Raw genomic sequence first — 26500 nt, forward strand, 5'->3', positions numbered from 1 at the left:
ACATGAAAGGCATGTTGCCCTTGTGGGCATGTTATATAGGGCTGGCTCTAGGAGGAAGGCTGTGTCTTTGTTCAGAAATCCCTGGAACAACTTAAATGTCTTTAGAAATGACAAGTGTCTCAGTTATCCAGTTAGTTCCATAAATAGGTTCTGGAAGACATACTAGATAGAACTCAGCCCGCCAGTTCTGAGTGAGGCACATACCACGTGGGCTTGGGATGTCCTTAACCCATTTATGCCTAAGGTTGCAACTTTTTGAATTTTTCCAATCAGACCTTGGCGATGACCTTGAGCAGTAGGATATAAATAACTCCCACACGCTTAGCGTTCCAGTAATGGAACACTAGGCATAAACAGGTTTTAATTGGCTCCACAGTCAACCACGGCCAACATCTCTATCTCAGCTTCTGCTGATGCCCTAGTTCAGGGCTCTGCATTCTGTGCCAGGGAAGCTCAGCCCCTTAACATGGATGTGCCACATGACAGGCAATAATATATTGGCCCCATTAGCTCTTGCTGGAGCAGTCATAATGAATTACAGTCATGACAGACACATGTAAGAAACGTAACATTTGCTAAATATGTACATGAGTCTTCATCACAGCATCATTTATGAAAACAACTAAACATTCACTAATGGTGCCAGTGGAATAAATCAGAGGACATCCCCTGCTACGTAACTCTCTGCATACATCAAAGAGAATGGTGTGGCTTTGCTTTTTCAACAGTCTACTGAGCGGCCATGGGCATGTGGATATGGCCATGAGTAAGCAAGATTCTCTAATCCTGTAGAAGTTAAGTTATGCCAGATAACTTGCTGCTTCAACAAAAATATTTAGCTTTTTAAATACATGTTGTAGAATGCTAACAACAACAACAACAACAAAAACCTAGAATTTGCCTGTATGCAGCCAGTAACATGTCTATTTAACCTGGACACCTTTTGAGGACTATTCTCAGATTGCCGCCATGCTGTTTATAAGACATTGTTCCTTATATACCTGTTTATGAATGAAAAGAAACATAAGGAGTGGGTAGGAAGACTTCTATCTATGAATGATTAAAAAGGCCAGAGTACAAATACTTCTTGAACTTTTGGTAGTAAATGTAGAAAACATTTTATAAATCCTGTAAATAACCTGTTTATTTTTTATAGAAAGCCACAACAGAAAATGATTAGTATATAACTGTGTAAGAACACTTACATCCATTACAATCAACAAATGCTTCAAATGCATATTTTAAAAATAGTTTTGAGTGTTAATTATGGGAGGGCCTTGATGGGATCATTTTGTGAACAGTTCGCTTTTATAATAAACTCAAGATGCAGCTTGCCAGTGAGCTCTTTTAGACATAAGCATTTTTATCAAACTGTTTTGAAGGGTTTGTTGTTTTAAAATCTTCTCCATCATGATACTTTGTCCGAGAAGACATGACAGATGTGGCCCCGTTGTATGCGTATCTGAAAGGTAAAACATAGTTTGGTAGGTTCTATTCTACGCATAGGGCAAACAAAAATGGGAAGAAACTGTTTCAGCCCGTCTTTGCCAGTATCTAAATGTAAGTCTTCCTCTTTCTTAAATAGCTTTCTTCTCTCTTGCCCCAAGAAGTATTTTCAGTGTCATGTCTGAATAACTGGTGGGATGGAGAATCTCTGCAGAAGAAACTCATGACTTGGTCATTTGTTCAGTTATCCTCTTACAAAATCATGTTTTAAAACTCGTCTTCCTGGAACCCAGGAGACTTAGTGGAGGCCATCAACATTCCTGCCTACCTACAGGAAAATTATGATGAGGCCAAAGTGAAGAACATGTCCTCATATTCAGACCCTTATTTCTACTTACAGAATTTTCTTTGGAATATAATAATGGTAAAACTTTAAAAAATTAACTGTACTCCTAACCTTTTCCAATTCTGGATTTTGGAAGTTTCTAAGAATCATATGAACTATCTGTAATTTGTCCCACATGTAATGATTTAGAATAGCATTCTACTTTTTAACAGATCATTTTTGTCTCTTTTTCATACCTGGGTGTTTTGTTGTTGTCAGATATTGAAAAGCAAAATATGACACCACCAATTATGCACAGTGAGGCTCCTGCCCATCCAATAAACAGAGCGGCTCCTAATTCATACCTGTGAGAAAGCATTACACAAGTATTACAGCTCACTTATTTGGGGAGTAAACAGTATTTAACACTGATAGTCAACATTTACTAAATGCTCATTATGTTTTTTTGCTATTGAAAATTGTAAAGGAAATAATAACGCCTTGTGGCTGTAAAATGCTGTAAACTCTTCCCAAAGTGTTTTTATAGCCATTAGACCATCCCAACATCCTGAAAGGAAATGAGGGCATCCACGGGGGCAAGGTCAAAGCAAAAGTAGTCACAGCCAGGGTCTCCTGACTCAGCCAGCACCTTTCCTCTGCACTCTGCCTTAACCTTGCCAAGCTTTCCGTCTGTCTATTCTGTTCTGCAGCGCAAATCATGTAGGCAGACTGTAGTTAGAAAACGAAAGGTTGCTTTTGCTGTCATGTTAGTTCAATTTAGTAAATGTTTACTAAGCACCTGCTATGTGCAAATCGTCATTAATCACTGCAGTCTAGTGGGGAAATGAATCAATAGCTATCATTTAGTGATAAATTACTATTATGCATCTCCCGGATGGCAGGTCATAGTGCTCTGCCGATGACCACAGCAGGAGCAGATGCAAAGATAAACGAGACAGTCCTTCCCTGGGAAGGCCATGAAACAAATGTACGAACAGTGCTACTGAGGACAAAAAACAAGATCACTTACAGTAGCGGACTAGAGGAAATCCTTTTAGTTCACCCAGAGAACAAGGAATGAGAAAAGTACACCAAAATCTCAGTGACTATGTGTGTTCTCATGTTTGTTTAGCTTTCTCCAGAAGAATAGGTTGATTTTAGGTTTTTGTTTGTTTTTATAAAGAGTAACTCTCATTTGGGGGCCCATAAACTTCCATTGCAAGACAAAAGAAATCTCGGTGCTTTTCAGTATAAAATAAAGCCAGGGTCGGAGGGTCTGTTTTGATAGCACAGAAGAGAGTAAGAGGTCCAGGGGAGAGTAAGAGGTCCAGGGAAAGGCAACACAGGGCCCAAGGTTAGTTCCATCCCTAGGGTGCAGGGGAGCCAAGTTCAAGAGCCAAGGCCAGGCTTCAGTATCAGATGGAGGCCACCCAGTGCTGCCTGGGGTTGTCCTGAGCCTTGCTGCACCCCCTCCTACTTGAAGCGTCACTATCTCTGAACGCTGGCTCTGCACATGGGCAGGCTTTCTGGTGTGGTCTGAGTCGCAGGCAGAGTGGTGTAATAGGATGGGCCCATCACTAGCCAGGGGAGCAGGAAGCAGGGTGTGCTTTTAATCAAGCATGCATGGTACCTGGCACTGGCATCCTATTTTAGTGAACCTCAGTATTTTAAGACACATATCACATTGATCAGGGACACGGGACCCACTTGTACATTTTCAGTTGGGATGGAGTTATGTGCACAATAAATGCTGCTCTGTGACCATTTCAGTTACTCACTCTTGTGTTGCCTTTCCTGGGACATCTGGGTGCTAGATGGGGCAAGGAACAGCTGCAACTAGGGGGAAGCCCTTCCTGCTCTGGAGCACTAACTGTGCTCTGGCATCTGAGAAACTTACGCAGGTTCCCTTAAGGGGCAATGGCAGAGACAGAGGGTTTGTATAAGTGGGGAAAACACCCTTGGTCTGCACACACACACTCTGCCTTATTAACCTTGCCACGCTTTCCATCTGTTTATTCTGTTCTACAGCGCAAATCATGTAGGCAGACTGTAGTTAGAAAACGAAAGGTTGCTTTTGCTTTCATGTTAGTTCACACACACACACACACACACACACACACACACACACACACACACACGAGGACTGAGCAGGAAGTCCACAAGTGAAAAAAGAGTTGGCCAGATCAGGAATGCTGAACTGGGAGTTTCAGAAAAGATACTTTCATTAAATATTGTGTTACACATCTGAAAAAGATGCCCTGGATTTCTGCAGTCAGCCCTACTTTTATGTTGTTTTAGTGAGATTATGCACACACAACAAGTAGCATGCCTGCTAAACTGGAGGTGCATGTCATTTGGCCCCTGAAACACCTGGAAATCCTAGAAGATGGCATCAGATCTGTCTGTTGGCACCCTTTTTGCTGCAGACAACTAAAGGAGTGAGCATAACTGAAAAGTTCTGCATGAAGTATATTATTATAGGATGACTATAATTGTACAACACTAGCTATTTTTCTCGACTTTTTTTCCCCAGTACAGGTTAGGCTATCTTCTCTCCTGAAACTATACCTTAATATTACTCTTAGTGTAAATATGCCCTGAAAAAATGGTCTGAGATTTTTCTGAAAATATTGAACTTCACTAAAATAGAATGCCAATGCCAGATACCATGGTTGATCACAAATAAATAAATATCGCATTATTAAGAGTGGCCAGTTGGGGGATGAAGATGATAGAAATGATAAGCATAGCTTGGCACAATGAGTTCACTGAAAGAAGCATTACAAACACAGATACAGTATTACTACAAATTACAGGATAAATTACCCAGGTGGATGAGGAAGTGGGTCTACGTTAAGCCATATTGAAACTTTCTGGAGGAATTTAGGAATCATGAGTTTGGCTTATATTAATATTTAATATCTTTTAAAATATATCCTTTTAATATATCTTTTTCTTTTTTGAGATGGAGTCTCACTGTGTTGCCCAGGCTGGAGTGCAATGGTGCAATCTTAGCTCACTGCAAACCTCCACCTCCCGGGTTCAAGCAATTCTCCTGCCTCAGCCTCCCGAGTAGTTGGGATTACAGGTGTGTGCCACCATGCCCAACTAATTTTTGTATTTTTAGTAGAGATGGGGTTTCCCAATGTTGGCCAAGCTGGTCTCGAACTCCTGACCTCAGGTGATCCACCCACCTCAGCCTCCTAAAGGGCTGAGATTACAGGTGTGAGCCACCACACATGGCCCTTTTTGAAAAATATCTTAAGTCACTATATATTGACTCTATTCCAAGGAAAAAATCATTTCCATTTGAATTTCAGTGTGAATTATGTTGGAGACAAACATTTAATAGACAGTATTCATTTAGAGATGATTTCAGAAACCATACGTCTACCCCAGAATTTTTTTTTTTTAATTTGGTGGCATGTTCTTTCAGAGACTTTTTCTTCTTTCTGTTGAAAGACGTATCAGAAACTTACTCAACAGTGACTTTAATTCACACCTCTCCGTGTGTATCTGGCAAAAACTGACATGTGTTCGTATGTTTATTGCGGCACTATTCAAAATAGCAAAGACTTGGAACCAACCCAAATGTCTAGCAGTGATAGACTGGATTAAGAAAACGTGGCACATATACACCATGGAATACTATGCAGCCTTTAAAAAGGATGAGTTCATGTCCTTGGCAGGGACATGGATGAAGCTGGAAACCATCATTCTCAGCAAACTATCACAAGGACGGAAAACCAAACACAACATGTTCTCACTCACAGGTGGGAATTGAACGATGAGACTTGGACACAGGGTGGGGGCTAGTGGGGAAGGATAGCATTAGGAGAAATAACTAATGTAAATGATGAGTTGATGGGTGCAGCAAACCAATATGGCACATGTAAACCTATGTATCAAACCTGCACGTTGTGCACATGTACCCTAGAACTTAAAGTACAATAAAAAAACACACACACACAAATAAAAATTAAAAAACACAAATAATAAACAGACAAAAAAAACTGACGTGTGTTATTGAAAGACATGACTGAGAAAGAGGTGACCATAATATCCACTCCAGTTTGTTCCCAGGCACATATTCTTTCACATTGATTAGGAGACTTATTTAGTCTCTGTCTGGAAATCTTTCTTCCTTTTTGGTACACTAAGAAGCTGATTTCAACACGTTGGTAAGATTATCCAAATTTCAGATTCTCTGTTGTAGGTCTTTTGTGAACAATATCCTCCTGGCCCTCGGCCAGCCTTCCTGCTCAGAGTGTGCCCTCTTTATGACTAACACCAAAGTTTCTTCATTATTCTGAAAGGTTATAAATCTACATGACACTGGACCAATCCATATCCATGACTTTCAGATTGAGGACAGAACTTCATTTATGGAGGAAAACATTGTTTTTAGAGGATCTTGGTTGATGGACTAATCAAAACCTGCATGTATAACTTCAATATACATTAATAACGTCACTAAGTGACTTTAGAAACAGAATGGGGAACAAATTTACTTCTAACAGAAATTAAAACACAGATAACTTACTTTTTCTCAAAGAAGAAACCATAAAGATCTAAGGTGCAGTCACTCTCCACCCAGCTGTATGTGGTGCTGTAGGCTGTTGTGCATGGCTCTCATTTCATGTTGAGCTGGCCAGAGCTACACCAACCTAGAGACCTTGATTCTGATGCATTTCATACTTCAACTCATATTTTAGCCATTTAGAGTAATCCTAAGGAAATGGAATGCTGAACCTCCTACTTCTGTCTTCCTGGCACCCAAATTCCTATTCTGATTTAAGTTTGCCATCTATGGGGAGCTGGTATAACCTCCTCTGGTTACCTCTACAGAAATGACATGCCAGGCATTGTGCTAATCAGGTGTTCAGGGCAGATAACAGGGACATGGCCCTGGCTCACAGATCCAGATTGTATAGTCTACTGGGGATAGTCAGACATTAAACCAATAATTACAGTAAAGTGTGATGAAACAATAAGAAGAGCATGTTTTTGCAAAGTAAACATTACCACGGTTCTCCCAAACACACTCAGATGTAGTTCAAGTCAATGTCCATGCTAACAACAGCTACTATTACTGCCAGCTGATTATACTAGGACTTTTCTGTGTGTGCTAAGATTTTTTTTACAAACATTATGATATTCAGTCTTCATCATAAGCCTGGGAGATGCATATTACTATACTCATTTTACAAATGAGGAAACTAAAGCTCTGGGAGATTAAATTACTTGTTCCTTCATGTTTCAGCCAAATAAATTGTAGACCCATGATTTAAAACCCAAAACTGTGATTCCAAACCGAAGCTCTTAATTGTCACGCCATCATCCTTTTATGTACACTTTAAGTAAAAGATTTTATAAATATAAAAAACCCAATCAATGCAACATATTTTTAGTTGTCATTTCAGAAAGATGGGAATTTTCTCTCTCCCTGGCTGGTTAAGTTCTCAGTGGCTCAAGGGCTTCAGGGCACGGGATTTTTTAATGAATGCCCTTGGGCTGCCTTTTCTTCCGGCACAAAAAGAGGTGAGGATACCAATTAGAATCAGGGCATGTTGGAGCTGAAAAAGTTAAGAGCATCCCCTCCCAAAACAAAGCAAGATCGGTTTTAACAAACGAAAGCACCTCATCCTTTTAAGATCCCCAGAAAAGTGAAGTGACCTTGCTGAAGATCACAGAGCTAGAAGCCAGGTCTTCTGCCATCCTTCAATATTGTGTGTTTTTCAAACATAGTATCCTGCTCCTCATTTTAATCAAGAGTAGTAACAGCCAAAACACATTTTCCAATTAACTATGTAAGTTTTTTTTTTTTACAAAGTTTAAAATCCAGAAAGTACACTCATATATTATCAAATATAACATTTCAAAATTGAATTCTATTGGTCTAACAAAAAACTTTTTATTCAATGCATTGTCTTATATTAAATACAATCCAAGATCTATATAACTGCATGAATTGATTTTATTTTTATATAAGTAAGTATTCTACAGCAATGATCTGCATTTCCCCAAAATACACCTCATTCTTTTGGGGCCCCAGTTATGTGGGGTGCCCGCTCATCCTGTGTATCTCTGAGGCTGCCACAGTCCAGTCTTTATTATGAGACACTCAGCCTCCCCCTCTGCTGGGTTCTCTCCCACTGCCTGGCAGATGCCACAGTACTTCCTACCGGAGGCGTCCAACAAGACTTGCAAAATAGTGGCAGGTGCCTCCCAAATGGTGGTGAAAGTAGGATGGAATAATTTATAAGTGTCTACTTATATATGGAAACTTCATAGAGAATTCTTACATTTAGGAAACCCAAAATAAAGACATTTGGGAGGGGGGTACCTAAACAAAAAAACTGCTTTTCTGTGGCTAGATTATAATAGACATATGCCCATTATCCTTCCATGTGCTGTGATTTTCATTAGGGTAGTTCAGAATTCTAGAAGTTGCATATATTAATAACAGGTAACAATGATTGATTACCTACCATGTGTCACTGTGGTGTATGCTTTATAGACGTTTTCTTTTTATTTTCTCAAATGAACATGTTTCAAGGATTTTATTTAGCTCATTACCTAATTAGGGAAGCAGAAATATTAGGTCTGTGCAAAAGTAATTGCAGTTTTTGCTATTAAAAGTAACGACAAACACTGCAATTACTTTTGCACCAACCTAATATGTTACACATTGTCCAAAGGTAACTTCAGGAAACATATTTAGGCAATCAGGAATGCTGAAATGAATTTATAAATAGATATAAAACTGGTCTCTCTATATATACATTTTTAAATTATGTATATATTTTATTCCTCCTAACTGAAATTTCACATCTTTGGGCCAGTATCTCCCCAATATTTTATCTTCTCTCATCCTCTTAACATTCAGAACAGGAAATACTACCTCTGTTATCCAGTCAAGGCAACTGCACTCTACCTAATATAACAGAAGAGCAAGGATGAGGATTCAGCCAGGATCAGAGCTGAGTCAAACTCCAAAACCTCACCCTTCTCCTCTCCGCCACCTGCCTCTCTAATAGTATGTAAAATGATCAGTGAGTGTCTACATAGGACTACTAATTCTTTAAAATTATTCACAGAAATTTAAAAATCATCCACAGTAGGACTAAATCTAATGTTGGCTAATCTTTGTTAGCCAAAGTAAACTGTAATGTAAAAGGAACATCTCATGGTCCCAAAGTCACTGTTGCTTAGCACCATCCATACCACATCGCCATTCGTGTGTGGATAATTGGGGAGTTTGCTTGGCTGTAAGTGAGAAATGAGGCACTGAGTCATAATACTTAAAGTAGGCACAATAACAGGTTTACATGCAGACTTTTAAGTCTGAATAAACTGACATCACAGAGAAGGCTGTGCTTCAAGATGGGAAATTCCTAAAATAACAAATACTGTCCTGAGATGCCTTAGGGCATGGCCAGTATTGCTAAGCTTGGGTCAAGAATCCGTGTGTGGATGTGGGTGTACATGGCTTTGTGTTGAGGTAAAAATAGACAGATGGTCTTGCAGCAAAAGAAGCTTGGGTCAATCAAAAGTGTATCTGACATTTTATTCAGTCTTCAAGTAACCTACCTGAACATATTTTAGAATCGAACCAAGAGTATCCAGTTGACAACTTTAAATTATTACTTATCTCTAACTCAATGCTATGACAGAGGTGACCAACAATTTTTAAATTACACAAGCCTTATTTATTTTATTTTATATATATTTATTTATTTTTTGAGGCAGAGTCTCACTCCCTCTGTTGCCCAGGCTGGAGTGCAATGGTGCAATCTTGGCTCACTGCAACCTCCACCCCCCCGGGTTCAAGTGATTCTCCTGCCTCAGCCTCTTGAGTAGCTGGAACTATGAGCACCTGCCACCACACCCAGCTCATTTTTGTATTTTTAGTAGAGACAGGGTTTCACCTTGTTGGCCAGTCTGGCCTCGAACTCCTGACCTCAAATATCCACCCATGTTGGCCTCCCAAAGTACTGGGATTACAAGCATGAGCCACTGCACCAAGCCAAGCCTTATGGTTTCATGTTAGGTCCCCTTCAAATGTGCCTTCTATTTGAGAGCCAAGGGTCTTAAAACGATTATCTCTTCTACTAGGTCTCCAACATTTCAACATACATTTCTCTGTGGCTAACCTTAATAGACTACATAAGGTAATATACTATACATTAGTATACTGTGCATTAGGGTCAGTATCCCCAAAATAGTAGCTAGCATTGAGTAAGTGTTTACTATGAACTACCATGATTCTAAACAGTTGAAGTATACTATCTCATTTAATCCTGACAACAGCCTCCTAGTATGTATTATCCTCATTCTACTGATGAGGGGCACTGGGCACAGAAAGGATAAGTAACTTCTTCAAGGTTACACAGCTAGAAAGTGACAGAGCGAAGGTTTACTCTCAGGCAGCCTGGATCCAGAGTCCTTATTCTTGAACAGTGTGCCATGCTGCCTCTCCCTGTTCCTTGAGGCGATCACCACAAGCATGCTCCGTCTTACCATTCTAGGAGAGATGCAGACAGGCAGACAGTCCTACACCACTGCGGATTTACCGTCCTTGCTGTAAGGGTCATGGAGCATGGGTCCTCTACAAGAGATTCCGAAGTGAGCAACACATCGTTTCTATTTCTAGATGCTTGTGGTCTTGTTAAGGAGACCAGCCAATAAATAAGCAGGTGCAAACCACCCAGTAGGGTTAGGATGGAAGCATGAGGTGGAAAGGGAGCACCCAAAACAGGGACACCCCACCAAGAATGCAGGTTCTGAAGGTTGATCAGAGGTTAGCCAGGATGTGAAAAGGAGAGGAGCAATGGAGGTAAGAGCTGAATTACCCGAAAGCAGGGCACACTGGCAGAAACCATGATGTCACACACTAGTCAGTAAAAACAAAAGAGAGTGCCAAATATTTAGTTCCCAAGCAGATTTTTATATCATGCTAGCATAACAAAAAGCATCAAAGTAATTCTGGTGATCTGAGGTGGCCTACACTACTTCTGAACAAACTGAAACCACTGAATAACACTGTCTTAATATTTAACAGTTGAACTCTGTTTTGTTCTTACCACTTGGCACTTATCTGGAATCTCCTATCTGAGAATATGTGAGATTGCTATCAACATTAGTTCATCCTCCAAATAACCTCATGAATGGAGTAAACTTAAATAAACATCCATAGTGTATTAAATTATAATAAGTATAGAAGAGAGAAATTAAATATCTTGACAAGGTCACCTGATGAGGTCAATATTCTTTTCATCCTCACCCAGGAAAATCTGTATAATCTAGAAATTTACTTCTTACATTGTCTAGTGTCCATTCAACTTGACAAGAATGAGATAATTTATCTGAAAGTAGGTAGTTGTTCATACACAAATCAATAAACGTAATCCATCACATAAACATAACCAACGACAAAAACCACATGATTATCTCAATAGATGCAAAAAAGGCCTTTGACAAAATTCAACAGCTCTTCATGCTAAAAACTCTCAATAAACTAGGCATCGATGGAACGTATATCAAAATAATAAGAGCTATTTATGACAAACCCACAGCCAATATCACACTGAATGGGCAAAAACTGGAAGCATTCCCTTCAAAAACTGGCACAAGACAAGGATGCCCTCTCTCACCACTCCTATTCAACATAGTGTTGGAAGTTCTGGCCAGGGCAATCAGGCAAGAGAAAGAAATGAAGGGTATTCAATTAGAAAAAGAGGAAGTCCAATTGTCCCTCTCTGCAGATGACATGCTTGTATATTCAGAAAACCCCATCGTCTCAATCCAAAATCTTAAGCTGATAAGCAACTTCAGCAAAGTCTCAGGATACAAAATCGATGTGCAGAAATCACAAGCATTCCTATACACTGATACCAGACAAACAGCCAAATCATGAGTAAACTCCCATTCACAATTACTTCAAATAGAATAAAATACCTAGGAATCCAACTTACAAGGGATGTGAAGGACCTCTTCAAGGAGAGCTACAAACCACTGCTCAACAAAATAAAAGAGGACACGAACAAATGGAAGAACATTCCATGCTCATGGATAAGAAGAATCAATATCGTGAAAATGGCATACTGCTGACAGTAATTTACAGATTCAGTGCCATCCCCATCAAGCTACCAATAACTTTCTTCACAGAACTGGAAAAAACTACTCTAAAGTTCATATGAAACCAAAAAAGAGCCTGCATAGCCAAGACAATCCTAACCAAAAGAACAAAGCTAGAGGCATCATGCTACCTGACTTCAAACTATACTACTGGGCTACAGTAACCAAAACAGCATGGTATTGGTACCAAAACAGATATATAGACCAATGGAACAGAATAGAGGCCTCAGAAATAACACCACACATCTACAACCATCTGATCTTTGACAAACCTGACAAAAACAAGAAATGGGGAAAGAATTCCCTATTTAATAAACGGTGCTGGGAAAACTGGCTAGCCATATGTAAAAGCTGAAACTGGATCCCTTCCTTACACCTTATACAAAAATTAACTCAAGATGGATTAAAGACTTAAATGTAAGACCTAAAACCATAAAAACCCTAGAAGAAAACCTAGGCAATACCATTCAGGACATAGGCATGGGCAAAGACTTCATGACTAAAACACCAAAAGGAATGGCAACAAAAGCCAAAATAGACAAATGGGATCTAATTAAACTAAAGAGCTTCTGCACAGCAAAAGAAACTATCATTAGAGTGAACAGACAACCTACAGAATGGGAAAAAATTTTTGCAATCTACCCATCTGACAAAGGGCTAATACCCAGAATCTACAAAGAACTTAAACAAATTTATAAGAAAAAAACAACCCCATCAAAAAGCGGGCAAAGGATATGAACAGACACTTCTCAAAAGAAGACATGTATGCAGCCAACAGACACATGAAAAAATGCTCATCATCACTGGTCATCAGAGAAATGCAAATCAAAACCACAATGAGATACCATCTCACGCCAGTTAGAATGGCAATCATTAAAAAGTCAGGAAACAACAGATGCTGGAGAGGATGTGGAGAAATAGGAATGCTTTTACACTGTTGTGGGAGTGTAAATTGGTTCAAACATTGTGGAAGACAGTGTGGCAATTCCTCAAGGATCTAGAACTAGAAATACCATTTGACCCAGCCATCCCATTACTGGGTATATACCCAAAGGATTATAAATCATGCTACTATAAAGACACATGCACATGTATGTATTGCAGCACTATTCACAATGGCAAAGAGTTGGAACCAATCCAAATGTCCATCAATGAGAGACTGAATTAAGAAAATGTGGCACATATACACCATGGAATACTATGCAGCCATAAAAAAGAATGAGTTCATGTCCTTGGCAGGGACATGGATGAAGCCGGAAACCATCATTCTCAGCAAACTATCACAAGGACAGAAAACCAAACACCACATGTTCTCACTCATAAGTGGTAACTGAACGATGAGAATACATAGACACAGGGCGGGGAACATCACACACTGGGGCCTGTCAGGGGGTGGGGGGCTTGGGGAGGGATAGCATTAGGAGAAATACCTAACATAAATGACGAGTTGATGGGTACAGCAAGCCAACATGGCATATGTATACCTATGTAACAAACCTGCATGTTGTGCACATGTACCCTAGAACTTAAATAACAATTAAAAAAGCAAGCAGGTAGTTGTTTATTTCTAACTACTAAATAGCCACAATGGTGAAAAGATTTTATCTATATAAAGCTTAAATCCTAAAGTAGAAACCAAATACATGCCAGGAATGAGAAGTGTGACATGATTTTGAAAAGTCTGGAAATAAAAAAGCCTAGAGGATGATAAGAACCCAACACAAGAATATCTGGGCCAAAATATTAACAGTAAATCTCATATACAAAAAAAGAAAAAGAATAAGTCTAAGATAATAATTCTGTTCTACTTCCTCAGCCAGAGCAATCGGTTAAGTCGTATAACTTTGCATGATTTGAAAAGAAGTTTCTTAATGTTGATCAATTCTTACTTGCAGTAGTTTATCAAAGAAAACAAAGCAGGACATTCAGAAAGTTAGTGGTTTGGACAATAAAACAATGGTGGGAATAACATAATTAAATTTCAACATCCTGGTATGGTGAATCATGCTAAGGAGTACCTATTACTACAAGCTTGTAGGAATTTTTTTTTTTTTTCAGATTTGTTAGGTTTTGTTTTAATAATAAGGAGGAAGTTAGTTTGACATAGCCTAAAGGGAAGAGTTGAAAAACAGTTTTCAAGGCTCCGTAAGAGCTCATGCTGGAGTCATCAAACATAGTCATAGCTCGAATGAAAGAAAGCAAAACAAAAGGGAAAAACAGGGAAATAGCAGAACACGATGAAACTCTTTACAGATTGCAGTCCTGCCAAATGATTGTAGGTTGGAAGAAAAATCTTCCCAAATATGTGGTGGAAAAGGAAGGGCTTTTAGAGGAACTAGCCACTGAACATAAAGTGCAATACCGCCTGTTGTGTGCCTGCTGCAATCTTTACTCCAATTCCACGCAAGAAGCCACTCATTTTTTTCTCATCAACGAAGCTCCCTGCTGAGTTCCTTGCATATAGCAGGAATGTAGCGGGAACTTGGTTCATGAGCTTAGTTGTGTTTTCCTAACTTGGGCAAGCAAGATGTGCCTTATATAGAGTTGTCCTGGAAATCTACAAAGAAGATCCAATTAACACAGCATACAAATCTGAAGGAAAAACAGCAGCAGCAGCAAAGCAAGAACAACAAAACCATGCTCTGAGATCTAACCTGTTTTCCAGAGTTTTAGGGTTTGGGTATTGGAGAGCAAGTATTTGCTCACCAGAAATTTAAACTAGAACGTGTGGCACGTAGCTGTCTCTCACTGCACTTCCTAAGGGTCCAAACACACATGCTCCTGCAGGGAGAGATGGTATTTAGTGGCAGCTAGTTTTTGTAAGATTCATGTAAGATAATAATGGGAAGAAGAGAACTTTCTTGCTCCATCCTCTGGAAGGCTCCCTCTGTCCACTGAGACAACAATTATCTCTGCTAATTCTGAAAGGACTAGGTCTACAGACAAGAATTTCCCTTCTAGGTACTGTGCTAGGCAAAGAAGATAGAGTTGTACAGACGTTTTCTGACCTCAAGGAACTTAATTCTCATGCCAGCTGATTAAGACACCAAAGACATAGAACATTCCTACAGTGGCATCCTCCACATCCCAGCCCTTCTAGGGCTGGCCCTGCCACAAGCTTTGATTCTACAATGTATTCCTCTGTAAGTTCACATACAAACAAAACCAGAAGCATCAATTATCAAATTCCAGCAAATCTAGCCAAAGAAGTGCTATCCCTAGAATAAGCCAACATAAAATATTGCTTTAAAGATGACATTTCAGACCTAGGAAATCAGTTCATTTTGTGCTGGTAGCCAATTTATAACTTATTCATCTTCCCAGTTTTTATCCCCTCTACTAGAAGGTATTGATAAAGGGAAACCAAATGAAGTCATGTTCATTTATTAGTTTTTATACAAGTGTATTTTGTTTAAATGAGGTGTGAGTTCTTGTGGGTGTCATGTCATTTTAATGCCTCTTTTCTATCATTGTGGGTAATTAGAATCTGATGGTATCTACAATTCTCAGGCCTTGATAATTCCTTGATCCAGCTGGATTTTGTTGAAATCATGGAGGACCTTTGTGAAAGTCACTGCAGAGAAAACAAAGATGAAGGAGAGAAAGCCCCAATCTCAATGAGTCAACTCATTCTCAATATCAGGTTTCGTATAGTCTATATTTTCTATAGACCTTGATGCAAAGGGCCTGTTATTTGTAAATATTACCAATGGATAAGCAGTGCTGTTTTTCATGACCCCTGGTTCTTGTGCTTTTAATTACATTAGGTAAATTGGTGAATTGTAGGTGTTATATATTTAAGCCACCTCAGAAAAGAGCTAATAAAGGCATCTATAAAGATAAGCCACATCTTACCTACTATACAGAATTAAAAAACAATCTTCATAATAGTTAATATAACACAAGAAATGCTAATACAAGGTGTTTGCTCTGTGCCAATCATATATATATATCTCCTAACTCTCACAGCAATTCCGTGAGAGGGGTACTATTATTATCTTTGTTTTACAGACGAGAAAACGAGGGAGAGGGAGGGGGAGGGGGATGGGGAGGGGGAGGGGGAGGGAAGGCGGAGATGGAAAGAGAAATTCCAAGAAGCTAATGAGAATGGAATAGCTCAATGTAGCACTAAGAGGTTGAAAAAGAGGAAAACTTCTCACAGCATTTAATTACTAAACTGAGTTTAATCAAAATCTGAAGAGAGAATAAGAAATTCCAATGGCACTATACTGAATTAGGTGACTGAGCTATAGCAAGCACAGAAAACAGTCACACAAAGATAGGTTTAAGTTATTGTTTGTACACAAATTAGCCTTGACTATTTGAGGAAAGATTCCAATGATTGTTAAGATTTAGACAAAGATATCCTTAATAGTTGTCAGGAAAATAAAACCAGTAATATAGGAAAGATAATGTAGAAGAGTGAGCAATGTGTTTAATAAAATAAACCACGAGAAACACAGGTTTGTTGCATATTTATGATATCAAACCCTAAATAAAAATGTATCATTTAAATACAATTATTTCATTTAAATATTAAAATATTTCTAAGCTTCAGAAATACAGCCTCGGTTTTCATTTCAACATTTGCAGCCATGTACATCTGTGCAAATCTCATTTGAAAGATATGTCAGGAGAAAATTAATAAATCAGGACATGTTTTTGTATCATAGGCAGGGGATAAAAAAGTTATATTGGGGTCTAAAACATTTGTTTTTGTTTCCCATTTAATAACATTTCTGAATAAAAATGATTTTTAAATGTCTAGAAAAGGCTGGGCATGGCTGCTCATGCCTGTAATCCCAGTACTTTGGGAGGCTGAGGCAGGAGGATCATTGAAGATCGAGAGCTGGCGACAACCCTGTGCAACATAGCAAGACCTGTCTCCTTTAAAACATGGAAAAATTATCCGGGGACGGGCGCAGTGCCTCATGCCTGTAATCCCAGCATTCTGGGAGGCCGAGGTGGTCGGATCACCTGAGGTCAGGAGTTCGAGACCAGCCTGGCCAACATGGCGAAGCCCTGTCCCTACTAAAAATACAAAAAAATTAGCTGGGCGTGGTGGTGCGTGCCTGTAATCTCAGCTACTAAGGAGGCTGAGGCAAGAGAATCGCCTGACCCTGGAAGATGGAGGTTGCAGTGAGCCAAGATCGCACCACTGCACTCCAGCTTGGGCAATAAGAGCAATAACTCCATCTCAAAAAAAAAAAAAAAAAAGTTTTCAGCTGTGGTGGCACATACATGTCCCAACTACCCGGGAGGCTGAGGCGGGAGGATCACTTGAGCACAGGAGCGCAAGGCTGGAGTGAACTATGATCACACCACCGCACTCCAGCCTGAGTGACAGAAAGAGGCCCTCTTAAAAAAAAAAAACGAAAGTTGATGAACAGTATGTATAGAATATTGTCACAAAAGTTACAAAATAGTGGAATATTATAAATCATGCATTTTAGGAGCCAGTGTTCTGAAGTTCAACTGCCTGGTTTGAATCACAGTTCAATCAGCCTACTAGTTTGGTCCGAGTTCCCTTGAACACATTACTTGGCCTCTTTCCTCAATTTAAAGAAAGAGTACCAAGAGGACCTACTTAATAAGGTTATAAGGTTGTTTTAAGAATAAAATAAAATAACATAATAAAATAATATTTGCAGTGCTCTGCTTGGCTCCTGGTGGGGACTCAACAGGCACTAGCTATTATTTTCATTATATTTCATGATATAAGATTTACTATTTATGCATAAGGTACACTTAAGACAGAACTAGACCATCAATTTCCTGAAGATTCCTAAAACCACTAGAAAAAAAGTAAAGCCCAGCTGACCAGCTATTTCAGTAATATACTCCTTAAAAATTCTATAAAATTTGATCTGAAGTCTAAAATAAAATTACCAGCCTCACTGATAGCAATACACACACATATATATATGTGAGGCTTCCTAAAGAGGGATGTAGATATATTCTTAGGCAAGACAAAATATTTAATATATTAATTCTGATTTGGTATCCCTGGGTTTTTCCCAATCCAAAGAAATAAGCCTAGGGAAACTATAAAAAGCAACAGCCCATAGTTTAAAAACACCACCAACAAGCAAACTGATCCGTTAATTCCAAAGCATTCATCTGCAAGACCGACCAACCACATTTGGGTAAAGGTGCCGTGCTCCTACAACATTTTTCAAAAACCTTGCATCATGCACAGTTTCTTTATAAAGGCTTATTAGGTGGAGCTTGTTAAGACAGTAGTTAACACAGCAAATTTAAAAGACCCAGAAACTATCTTCTGGCAAATATCATTTTGAGTGGGCAGCAATCGAGACAAGCTTTTAATTTTCTATTCGCACGCCGCATCATTCTTTCCTCCCCATCTGACACCTTTCACTTTTCCTCTACTTGACCTCAGTTTCATGATGTACAGCCGACGATGAAGTTTATCGTTCTAAATTTGATGCCTTGAACTGTTTAGAGACAAGACACTGCAACACTAGCAAAGTAATTAAATGTATGTTTTGCGTATGTGGCATATAACACATTTAATCTTGAATGATGTCATCAGTTACCATTTATCAGTATGTCTTACTTTCAAAAGTCATATAGGAAATTCATGTCCCTTGGTTGAGAATATTAATTTATATACATTTCCTGTGAGCTGGAAACAGACGGAGAGGAGTACTTACTTTTGCTCAATAAAGAGAGGATCAAAGAATTCCGTTGTGATTTTGTTTGCATATAGGGAACAGCCGGTCATTGAGCACAGCCCTAACAAGTATCAGAGGGAAAGCACTATGGTTAGTGTGATTTCATTAACATCATCAATTACCTTGCTTGGAAGAAAGTTACTATTTACCTGACAGTATGAAGACAATCCCAGCCAAACAAGCAATTTTAGCTTTGGCTTTATCGGAGCCTCCGACTTTGGTACACTTCATTCCAAAGAGCGCAAATATGGAACCAAAGAAGCCCAGGCTGACAGCAGCGATCATAAGTCCTCTACATGCCTGGATATAACCTGCAATTAGAGTAGGTCATTTACATTACATAAAGCATGTGGCTGTCCAGGGAGAAATCCTCATTTTACATTGTCATTCTGGATGTTTGTTTTCCAAACAGATAACTGTAATGGTGAAAACCTGGCAAGACAAGCAAGAAAGGAAAGCAAGTTAATCTACAGGGAGTGCCTATTCTAGGTCACACACTGTGAAGTGCGGTTTATGCGGACTCCTCAGGACAGATCTCTGAGTGTTATTTCCATATTCACTGATGAGGAAACTGAGGCACCGCAAAAGTTATGTGACTTACCAGAGGTGAGTTAGAAAGTAGCAGACATGGATTCCATCCCAAATCAGACTACAAACTCCATATAACATTGCCCTGTACTGTGAAAAAACATCATCTGCCACCATCACAACTCTGTAGCTCCTCCACTCATTGGACCTTGGTTTTGACATTATCAAATGATAAGATTTATAACTGGGCAGCAGAAAGAGCTCCAAAGAGTCAAACCTTCCAATATTAGTGGAATATCATTATGAACCAAGGCGGGTCTAAGGGAATATTTTAGTGAAGTACTATTATTTTCAGGGCATATATAATAAAACTGGGTTTTAAAAAGCACTATTTTGTAGAAGAGTAATTTATAGTGATTAAGTCAACTGTTCTCCTATAAATGAATGCCTTTAAAGTATCCTAAAAAGTATGTTCTGTGAGTTCGTTTGTTCATCCTTCCTGTGTTATTCTTTTTCTTAGTCACGTATTTTTATTTGCACAGCCAGGGTACAGGGTAAACTTCAGTGTGGCTTTTGTCCAGGTTTTTACATTAACAGGGTTTAAACTAATAAGCTTTTACCACATCAGTCATTTTCATTTCAGCCTGAAACAAGGCCAGATTTCAATCTAAAATAGTGATAGTAGCACATACTGGGTGTAAGTAAATATTTGCTAAGCAAATGAACATATATACCTACATCAGATTTACATTTGGAATTAAACTTTTTAACTGGAAAAAACTTCTCGTGTGCCAATATATGACAAGTCATTTATTACTGGTGTTCAAGCACAGCCACAATAAATAATAATTCCGAGATCATGATAATCATGAATTTAGGGAGTACATACTAGTGGCCTCCAGTTCAGTTTCTTCTTTTTCTTTTCTTTTTTTAAGACAAGATCTTACTTTTGTCACCTAGGCTGGAGTGCAGTAGCATCATCATAGCTCACTGCAGCCTCCAATTCCTGGGTTCAAGAGATCCTCCTGCCTTAGCCTTCTGAGTAGCTGAAACCATAGGTGCTTGCCACCACCTGTGGCTAATTTTTAAATTTTTTCTAGAGACAGGGTCTCGCTATTATGCCCAGATTAGTCTCAAATTCCTGGCTTTAAGTGATCCTCTTGCCTCAGCCTCCCAAAATGCTGAGATTAGAGGCATGAGCCACCACACCTGGCCCCAGTCTGTGTTTCTTTGGAAAAGAATGAAGTTTTAATCCTATTCCTTGGACCCAGTTTTTTAAGAGAAAACGGGAGCTGCTCTACTTAATTGTAAACACTTTAGACTCCCACAGATGCAGACTGCAAGGACAGTCACCTTCTATTGTGTAGTGTGAACAATTTCCATACAAAAAACAATTTCACTAACACCGTGGCTATCAAAAACAGCAAAACAAACTTATTTTTAGAAAAACAGGATAATGAAGGCTTCTTTCATAGCAAACATTGTGCTGCAGGGCTATTTGAGTCTCCGCTGCCAAATGCTGAACCAGCTCTATTTTAAACTTCAGTCCTCAAGTTCCCCAGCCAGAGCCCAGACAGCAGGTAGAGGCAAGACAGAGAGGGGAAGCCTGTCAGTCCCTTACAAGATTCAAGAGAGCCTGCGAGGATAACCCATACTGGTTCATCACTTGCCACCAGGGCTACTCGGACAGTGTGGTTTCACTCTTTTTGTGAAATTCATTTTAATCTATGGTTTTGAGGTTTTACAACTGACCCTGACTGCAGTCATCAAATAAACAAAAAAATGGGGGACTCATCTATTTATATATACTCCCAGGAAACATTAGCATGTACCCTAACTTGCATTTCCTTTAGTTATCTTCCATGCTTTGTTAACAGAAAGTTCAAGTTGTCAGGAATTTACCAAAGGTTAAATTAGACAATCTGGTCATTTAGAACGCAGAATGCATTTCCCAGATGATAAACAGTGGGTAGAATTCCAGGCCAACCAATTTGATTCTTAATATGACAGGGAAAATAACAGTAGTCTTTAAACTTTATGTAATCACCACTCATAACATTTGTCCCAAGTTTCTCACTCTGAGATGCCCTGTCTCAGCCCTGGTATTGGCAGCAGGGCCCGCTTTGGTCTCTTGACACAAGCATGAGAGAAGAAGTGGGCAGGGCAGATTCTGATCTGGTCAGGTCCTTCTTTTGTGCCAACCAGAACCCGGATTTGGAGAGTGAGGTACCTTTCTCCAGCATGAACAGTAGCAATAACTTGCTAATTTTGCGCATGCACAAAGAAGGCAATTTATAAGGACAATCATTGGCCAGATTTTCTGAAATGGAGAGCAAAGAGCTGGGGATAAACTCCCCTGCCAACCATAAATGTAATGGAGTTGCTCGTAAGCCTGAGATTTGTAAATTCTCAGTGTTCTAAGGCTACCAGTCCTTACAATATCCACAGGTCAGAGCCAAGATGATTCCAACAAACCCTTTCAGAGTTCATCTTTTGCAAAGCAGACCTCTACAGCCTTGCTTTTTAACAGTTCCTGAGGGCAAAACTTACAAGTAACACCAGCAGGAGAAGTGGTAGTAAAAACCTAGTCAAGGAGGCCATTATTTTTGACAGGTCTAATTTACTGACACTGTTAATAGCTAATTAACACATTAAGGTGCTGAGGCATGAACATATTTATTTAGAAGTTCTCTGAAGTATAATTTATAGTTAGTTCTCCTGGGAGAAATGGCAAGCATTCCCACTAGCAAAAATAGATGGCATACACTAAAAACAAGCTGGCTGAAAATTATTCTCAGCTGAAGTTCAAGTGGTACTTTGAAAGGAGTATGGGTTAACAATAAACAGAAATCACAAGCTCATTCAACTGTGAAATTTTCAAATAGTAAAATACAGCGACTTTAAATTAATGAACTCTGTTGAAGGAAACCTTCAAGGTGTTCCTTAAAAGTTAAGTGTTTTCCAAATTATGTGTACTTTATTTGCAATTGCAAATCAGCAAAAAATGAAAACATCCACTTGGTGGAGACAATTTGCTAACAGCACCTGTGCTAGTTGCTGGATTTTTTTTTTTTTTTTTTTTTTTTTTTTAGAGGGAAAAAATGTGCTTTTATTTTCCTGGTAGCTTTGTGTACTTCTGCAAATCCTTTGAGAGAACAGTGGTATGAGGAGGGCAGGGACTCTGAGTTTCACCTCTGGTGCTTCTATTTACCCGAGGTATGCCCTTGGTTATAGGACCTAATCTCTCTGAGGCTCAGTTCTCTCTTCTGGAAAACAGGGGTAGCAGCACCTCCTTCACAGGATGAATAATATGGGTGTCTGCTGAGTAGTATGAAAGTCATCAAAGCATCCCTTCATATTATAATACTACAATGGATTCTAAGCAGAAATTAGAGCTGGGTTCTTAACATGGCATAACATTAAATCTAGACATATAGCTTTGCTAGGCCTCATTTTCCTTATAAGGAAAACAAGTGGCAATGATACCCCTAGGGGAGGGGAATCAGAGATTTCTTTATATAAGAATTTAGGGCTGGGCGTGTGGCTCACACCTGTAATCCCAGCATTTTGAGAGGCAGAGTCGGGCAGATCACTTGAGGTCAGGAGTTCAAGACCAGCCTGGCCAACATGGTGAAACCCTGTCTCTACTAAAAATACAAAAATCAGCCAGGTGTGGCAGTGGGCGCCTGTAATCCCACTCCTGTACTCAGGAGGCTGAGGCAGGAGAATCACTTGAACCAGGGAGGCGGAGGTTGCAGTGAGCAGAGATCATGCCATAGCACTCTGTCCTAGGGGACAGAGTGAAATTTTGTCTCAAAAAAAAAAAAAGAAAAAGAAAAAGAAAAAGAAAAAGAAATTCAGAATAATGACCTCATCGTTTGACTCTAAGAGTTCTTCCACCTATCACAAGATAGGCAAGAGTCACGAGCCTTCTCTCTCCCTTCCTGGATTGTCTTCCCAATCTAGAGCTCATGCGTGGGTTTAAGGGCAGGGCTGTTCTACTCAGGCTACCATGGCAACTTTCTCCAAAGGCAATGTCAGGACCAGCACTCACCAGATATGGCTGCCCTGGAAATGCAAGGTAGAGAGGCCAAACAGAGGGACCCTATCCTGGAAGCTTCCACTTGCAGGTGGGGGAATCAACTCCCCTCCACAGGAAAACACAGTTGCGTGATTTAACCCTCCAAAATGTTATTCTGAGAGATGCAGAAAAGTAAGTTTGTTTTGCGGTAAGAAATGCCCTCTTAAGCCACAGATGGCAAAGTCATCAAAAAACAGGCTGATAAATATGATTCTATTACAAAGTTCAAAGTCCTGTATGAGAAAAGGCACCATAAATTTAAAAGACAAACAATGGTGTGAAATTGCAACCTGCATAACAAATCAAGGACTGAACAAATCATCAAAACCACGAAGAAACAACAGAACCATGGGCCTAAGATATAGATGCCAATTCACAAAAGAGAAAAAAACAAATCATCAGTAAATATATAATAAGATGGGTTTTGACCATTTTTATAACCTGTGATTTTGACCATGGCAATAAGGGAAATTCCAACTAAAGTGATAACAAGATAGCCGGGCATGGTGGCACACACTTGTAATCCCAGCACTTTGGGAGGCCAAGGAGGATAGATGACCTAAGGTCAGGAGTTCGCGACCAGCCTAACATGGTGAAACCCTGTCTCTACTAAATACAAAAAAAATTAGCCAGGTATGGTGGCACATGCCTGTAATCCCAGCTAGTTGGGAGGCTGAGACAGGAGAATTACTTGTACTTGGGAGGTGAAGGTTGCAGTCAGCTGAGATTGTGCCATTGCACTCCCAGCCTAGGCAACAAGAGCAAAACTCCATCTCAAACAAACAAACAACAACAAAAAAAACCAACAACAAAAACTGAATTAACAGTGGTGAGAATGTGGAGAAGCAGGTACTTTCATACACTGTCAGTGGAAAGTAATTTGACAGTATGAACTGAATATTAAAATGCATGTGTATTCTACTGCTCTTACAAAACCATGTCTCAGTGGAATGGAGTCTACAGAAATATACACACGTACAAAGAGGTGAATATAAAGATTTTCAGTAAAGCACCACCAACAAAGAAAAGTTGGAAAAGGTCCAATGTCTACAATGAATCCATGGTTAACTAAGCCATTTTATGCAGTTTAATGAATATACCATGCATCGGTTACACAGAGTCACTTCTATTAACTACTGACTTGGAAAAATATATTAATTTTAAAGTATTGTACAACAGTAGGTAGTGTCATGCCATTTATGTTTTTAAAAGTCATTTTTTTAGTCACATGAGCACACAGAAAGACCATTTTGCAAGTTGGATGGCACATAAATGTCACTCCTCTGCACATAAATGTCACTCCTCTCTGCTCTCCTAACCAGGACAACTATTCCTACTTCCTCTTCACTCCCTGATCTGCCCCCAAATAGGTATGGTACCACCTCCACTCTCACTGCAGACATGTAAGAGAAAACTTTATTATTCTGCACTTAATAATATTCATAGAGCATTTATTTCCTTCTCTCCTTTGTCCCCCAGCTGTCCTACAGAAGGAAGCATACCTATCTAGCACTATCTCAGGGAACAATAGAAGAGTGTTACAACAGAAGAGTGTTCACAGGACAGTAACATATTGCTGACTATAAACCACAGAAACAAGAGAATGCCTGTTCATCTACCTGGATGTGTGCTCTACAAACCACAGAAAACTCAACGGTAATGCTGGGGGAATAAACACCGTTCTGGCTGCTTATTTTACCCAACAGGACACGGACCCGGGCGCCACCCTTCTAAAACTAGATGCGTATTCTTTATACGGAGGTTCCATCAAATACCACGTTGAGCAACAGTTTGCTTTTCGTGGCAAACCCCATCTTAGAGGAATCAATTATTTTCTTTCATTTACACAGCTATGTAAACAAAAACTGCAAGTGCGGTAATAAAAGAAAAAGAAACACCTGAAATCTAGAAATACATAACGTAAATAACTCCTCAAGTTTCTGCCGGGATCCGTTTGCTGTAAAATCCTGGAAGCAAAGAGCCTAGAACTTGGGCAATCACTGGGACCGGACTGACATCGGCTGTTGTCTTGAAACTCAACAGAGCCAGAGTTCTGTGTGAATATCCACCAGCTGCTACCAGCATAAGGCCTAACCGGAGCGACGCAGGTGAACCTCTACAAAGGAATAACCCAGGACAGCAGCAGGCAACCGGGGACTCGGATGCAGAACTAGTCAGCTCCTGGGCGCCACGCTCGCACGGCCCAAGATTCCCTACCCTCTGCCGACTCACTGCGGCACCGCAAGAGCTATTATTTTCCTGAAACTCGGCGGCAGTGTTTGCAGTGTTGCCTCGGCGGACAAGTTTGTAGAAGCTCTTTAAAGGGAAACAACAACAAAGCCTGCAATATGTTTTCCCCCTTCCAACCTCGCACCCCCCACCCCCGCCTACTTTTAAAAGAACCAACGAAATGGCTCAAGGGAGGGCAGGACAAGCGGATTTGGCTTGCAATGACACCGTTTTCATCAGAACCCAGCCTTCGGGGAACGTAGGGGAGGTCATCCCTGCAGCATGAACTGTGGGTCCCAGCGGTCACCAAGATATGGGGGTAGAGGGGCAGCCGCGTCCTCGACTCTCAGGACGGCAAAGCTCCCCCATCCCCCGACGCCTGGGAGTCACCAACCCGGGCCTGTCTGCGTGTCCCCCCCTCCCGGGGTCCCGGGCTCGAACAGGCGCCCCGCGAGACAGCCGTCAGGAGAGGACGGGCACCAGGGACCGTCCCCGGCTCCCCGAGGCCCTGTGGAGAGGAACGGGGCGGGCCTCAGAGGAGTCCAGTCCGGGGGTCCCGCTGGGAGTACTGGGGACCACAGGGCGCCCAGCGGGCTGGCCATCGAGGAGGGAGGGCCGAGGGCGGGGGCCGCGGGGATGCAGACCGTCCAGCGCCAGCATGGAAGGGAAGTCCTTGCAGTTGGAGACGCCCGTGGAGTCGGTAACGCACGCCTTCCACAGGTTGGCCCAATAGGTGGCGGTGGTGATGACCGTGCCGTCAATGGTAGACACCTTCCAGTAGTCGGTGGGCAGCGTGGAGGACACCAGTACCCAGCCCGAGATGGAGACCATGAAGGCGATGATCTCCGAAGCCGTGCTAGCCATGCCGCCCGCTGCAGCCCTGCTCGCTCTAGCGCTCCCACTCTGCGCCGCGACCCCCGCACTCCCAACCCGGCGGCTCTGCCTCCGGCCTCCGCCTCCGCCCACTGTCCCCGCCCACCGCCCCGCCCACCGGACCCGGCGCCAGGGGGCGCGCGCGATCCGGCACACCCATGCCCCGGCCCGTGGAGGGGGGCT

At 40.6% G+C, this 26500-nt stretch overlaps 1 protein-coding gene across 2 annotated transcripts in view; it reads right to left on the minus strand.

Annotated features, from left to right (window-relative positions):
• Nucleotides 1–1123: 1123 nt before the first annotated feature.
• Nucleotides 1124–26500, minus strand: part of CLDN10 (claudin 10) — a 127002-nt gene continuing 101625 nt past the window's right edge. Inside the window, exons 1-5 of one of the 2 annotated variants that reach the window (XM_010358908.2) lie at nucleotides 26089–26392; nucleotides 18756–18917; nucleotides 18586–18667; nucleotides 2029–2136; nucleotides 1124–1462 (exon numbers count right to left, since the gene is read on the minus strand). In XM_010358908.2, the coding sequence (XP_010357210.1) occupies nucleotides 1348–1462; nucleotides 2029–2136; nucleotides 18586–18667; nucleotides 18756–18917; nucleotides 26089–26308 (687 nt within the window). In that variant the 5' untranslated portion in view covers nucleotides 26309–26392 and the 3' untranslated portion in view covers nucleotides 1124–1347. Of the gene's footprint in view, nucleotides 1463–2028; nucleotides 2137–18585; nucleotides 18668–18755; nucleotides 18918–26088; nucleotides 26393–26500 lie in introns of those variants that run through there. The other variant, XM_010358910.1, reaches the window with a different exon arrangement.

This window comes from Rhinopithecus roxellana, chromosome 18 (genome assembly GCF_007565055.1).
Source record: "Rhinopithecus roxellana isolate Shanxi Qingling chromosome 18, ASM756505v1, whole genome shotgun sequence".
Lineage (NCBI taxonomy): Eukaryota > Metazoa > Chordata > Mammalia > Primates > Cercopithecidae > Rhinopithecus > Rhinopithecus roxellana.